We start from the raw sequence: 2166 nt of genomic DNA on the forward strand, positions 1-2166 counted from the left end.
ATCACGGTTTCGGTAAAATTAACTGAATGACTGAGTAGTGGAGAGTTAACATTGTGAGTAGTTTGTCCATATTGACAAAAGTTTAAACATAAATACAGATTTGTGTGTGATCTCAGCAGCTAAACTAATATTATTTTCAGCAGGTCGCCAACAACCTGATTTTATACATCCAGATAAAAATGAGCTGCACCAGCCTGAGTCTCCAACTGAGACGCCTTTATTTGTCAAAATGTGCCGTATTGGGCGTTTATTTGAAGATTTTCGGCGTAAACGACAGCACGTTAATTTACCTGCAGCCACTCCACCAGCTGGTGAACCATCGGCTGCTCGGGTGGTAACGCTGCAGCTCGATCCAGCAGCTTCTGTCTGATGCTGAGACACTGAGTCCTGGAGAGACGGGCGGAGGAGACGGAGATGGCGGGGGGACAGGAGGGGTAACCGGGGTGCAGGTGGAACAGCAGACTCACGTCCAGACTTCGTTGTCCTCCAGCTGAGCTGTTGATCTGGACCGTGAGTCCATCCTGAGCTGGAAGTCACAACGCAGCAGTGACAGGCAGATTTTAATTTAGGTTTTTGAGGTTTAGCATCAAAATTTTTATTCGATAAATAACAAGTGAGAGAATTACATTTTTTAAAATTGTTATTTTAAATGTTGTGTCAGAAATATCTGAGTCCAGAGGATCAAAGAGGTTGTTGGTTTTTCAGGACAATAAAAATGAAAATCTTTCTGTCAATATATAAAATTAGAAATGTAACAAACTCCAACACAAAACTTTGCTTAAATGATTTTTAATCAAAACTGAGACTTTCAACATCAAATACAGCAAGTTTTTTATTAAATCAAGTGAAAATTTAATTAAAATGAATAAATTAAAATAGCTCTCTGAGGTTTTACAAAGTAAAACTTCCTCCCATGCTGACACTTTCTTTGCAATTTTTAATTAATTAATTTTATCAGCGATCATTAAAACAAAATACCGATACAGATAATCAGCAAAATGCCAGATATCGGCCCCGATAATCGGCCAGGCTGACAGTCTGTCGACCCCTCTCAAATTTGGGGGCTTTAATGAGCCAAAAAAAAACGACCTTTTAACGGAAATGTTTCAGTGTTAATTCTGATGTCGGGATGCAAATACACCCTGAGGCCGTGTTTTTTTTTCCCTCAACATGACTGAATTACAAAACATGAGTCTGCCAACACTTTATTGTTTTTGTAGTAAAGAGTCATAGTTGTATCAAAGCTGAAGTGTTAACCCTTTAAAACCTGAAGCGAAGATGCCTTTTATAAGAATTGTATTTAAACTTGTGAGCACTGAACGGGTCGGTGCAATTTCCTTCAAAAACAGAAAAAAAGGAATTAAAAAAAATTAAATTAAAAAAAGGAATAAAAAGATGATGACTATCATGATTACATATAATGATGTGACAATTATTATAGCCTATTTATTTTCTTTTTTACTTTTACTTTTTGTGTTGTTTTTTTATTTCAGGTAATTTTCTTGTACTTTTTCTTAATATTGTTCATATTTTTTATATTTTTATTGTTCGCTAATTTTGGGATCGTTTCGCCTTTCATTGCTCATTGCCGTCCTCCCACTTTTTTTTTTTTTTTTTTTTTAAGAAATCGAGTCAGTTTGCTCGGGTTTGAAGGGGTTAAACAGGCAAAGACTGAAACAATCTGAAACAAAACAAAACAAAGAAACAAAGAAATATTTTTCACTTTGGTATCAAACTCGTTTCTGAATAGAAATAAGAAGAGACGCTTTATTTACTTAGAAACGTGGTTTTATTTAAGCTTCTTGCTCTGTGTTTACATGTCAGTTAAAAACGTGTTTTTTCACAGAAATGTTGTTTTTTAGAGAAAAGTTCAGACTCACCAGACTTCCGGATGAGGTCAAACTCTCCCTCTGCGCAGTAAATGGACTCTAACACAGAAACCTCCTCTACGGCGGCTTCAGACATCATTCACACGCAAACATCGCGGCGTCAAAGGTCACATTTCATCCAAATTTATGTTGTTTACTGTTACATCATCGTGAATTCACACGCTGTTATGTTGCTACACATGTCCGGACCTTATTGTCGTCCGGGTACTTTCACCGACGTCATCAGTTCCGCATCGGTCGAAGATTTATTTACTTTTTTTTTTTTTTTTTTTTTTTT

General features: G+C 36.5%; 1 protein-coding gene across 1 annotated transcript; it reads right to left on the bottom strand.

Annotated features, from left to right (window-relative positions):
• Nucleotides 1-290: 290 nt before the first annotated feature.
• On the bottom strand, nucleotides 291-2082 carry LOC121937675 (RWD domain-containing protein 3-like; the record flags this gene model as incomplete). Its single annotated transcript, XM_042481000.1, has 2 exons — nucleotides 1881-2082; nucleotides 291-526 (listed from the first exon to the last, which is right to left on the bottom strand). Coding segments are annotated over exons 1-2 (324 nt in total), but the record flags the coding sequence as incomplete, so codon positions are not given.
• Nucleotides 2083-2166: the final 84 nt, after the last annotated feature.

This window comes from Plectropomus leopardus, unplaced genomic scaffold (genome assembly GCF_008729295.1).
Source record: "Plectropomus leopardus isolate mb unplaced genomic scaffold, YSFRI_Pleo_2.0 unplaced_scaffold27073, whole genome shotgun sequence".
In the NCBI taxonomy this organism is placed as follows: Eukaryota; Metazoa; Chordata; class Actinopteri; order Perciformes; family Serranidae; genus Plectropomus; species Plectropomus leopardus.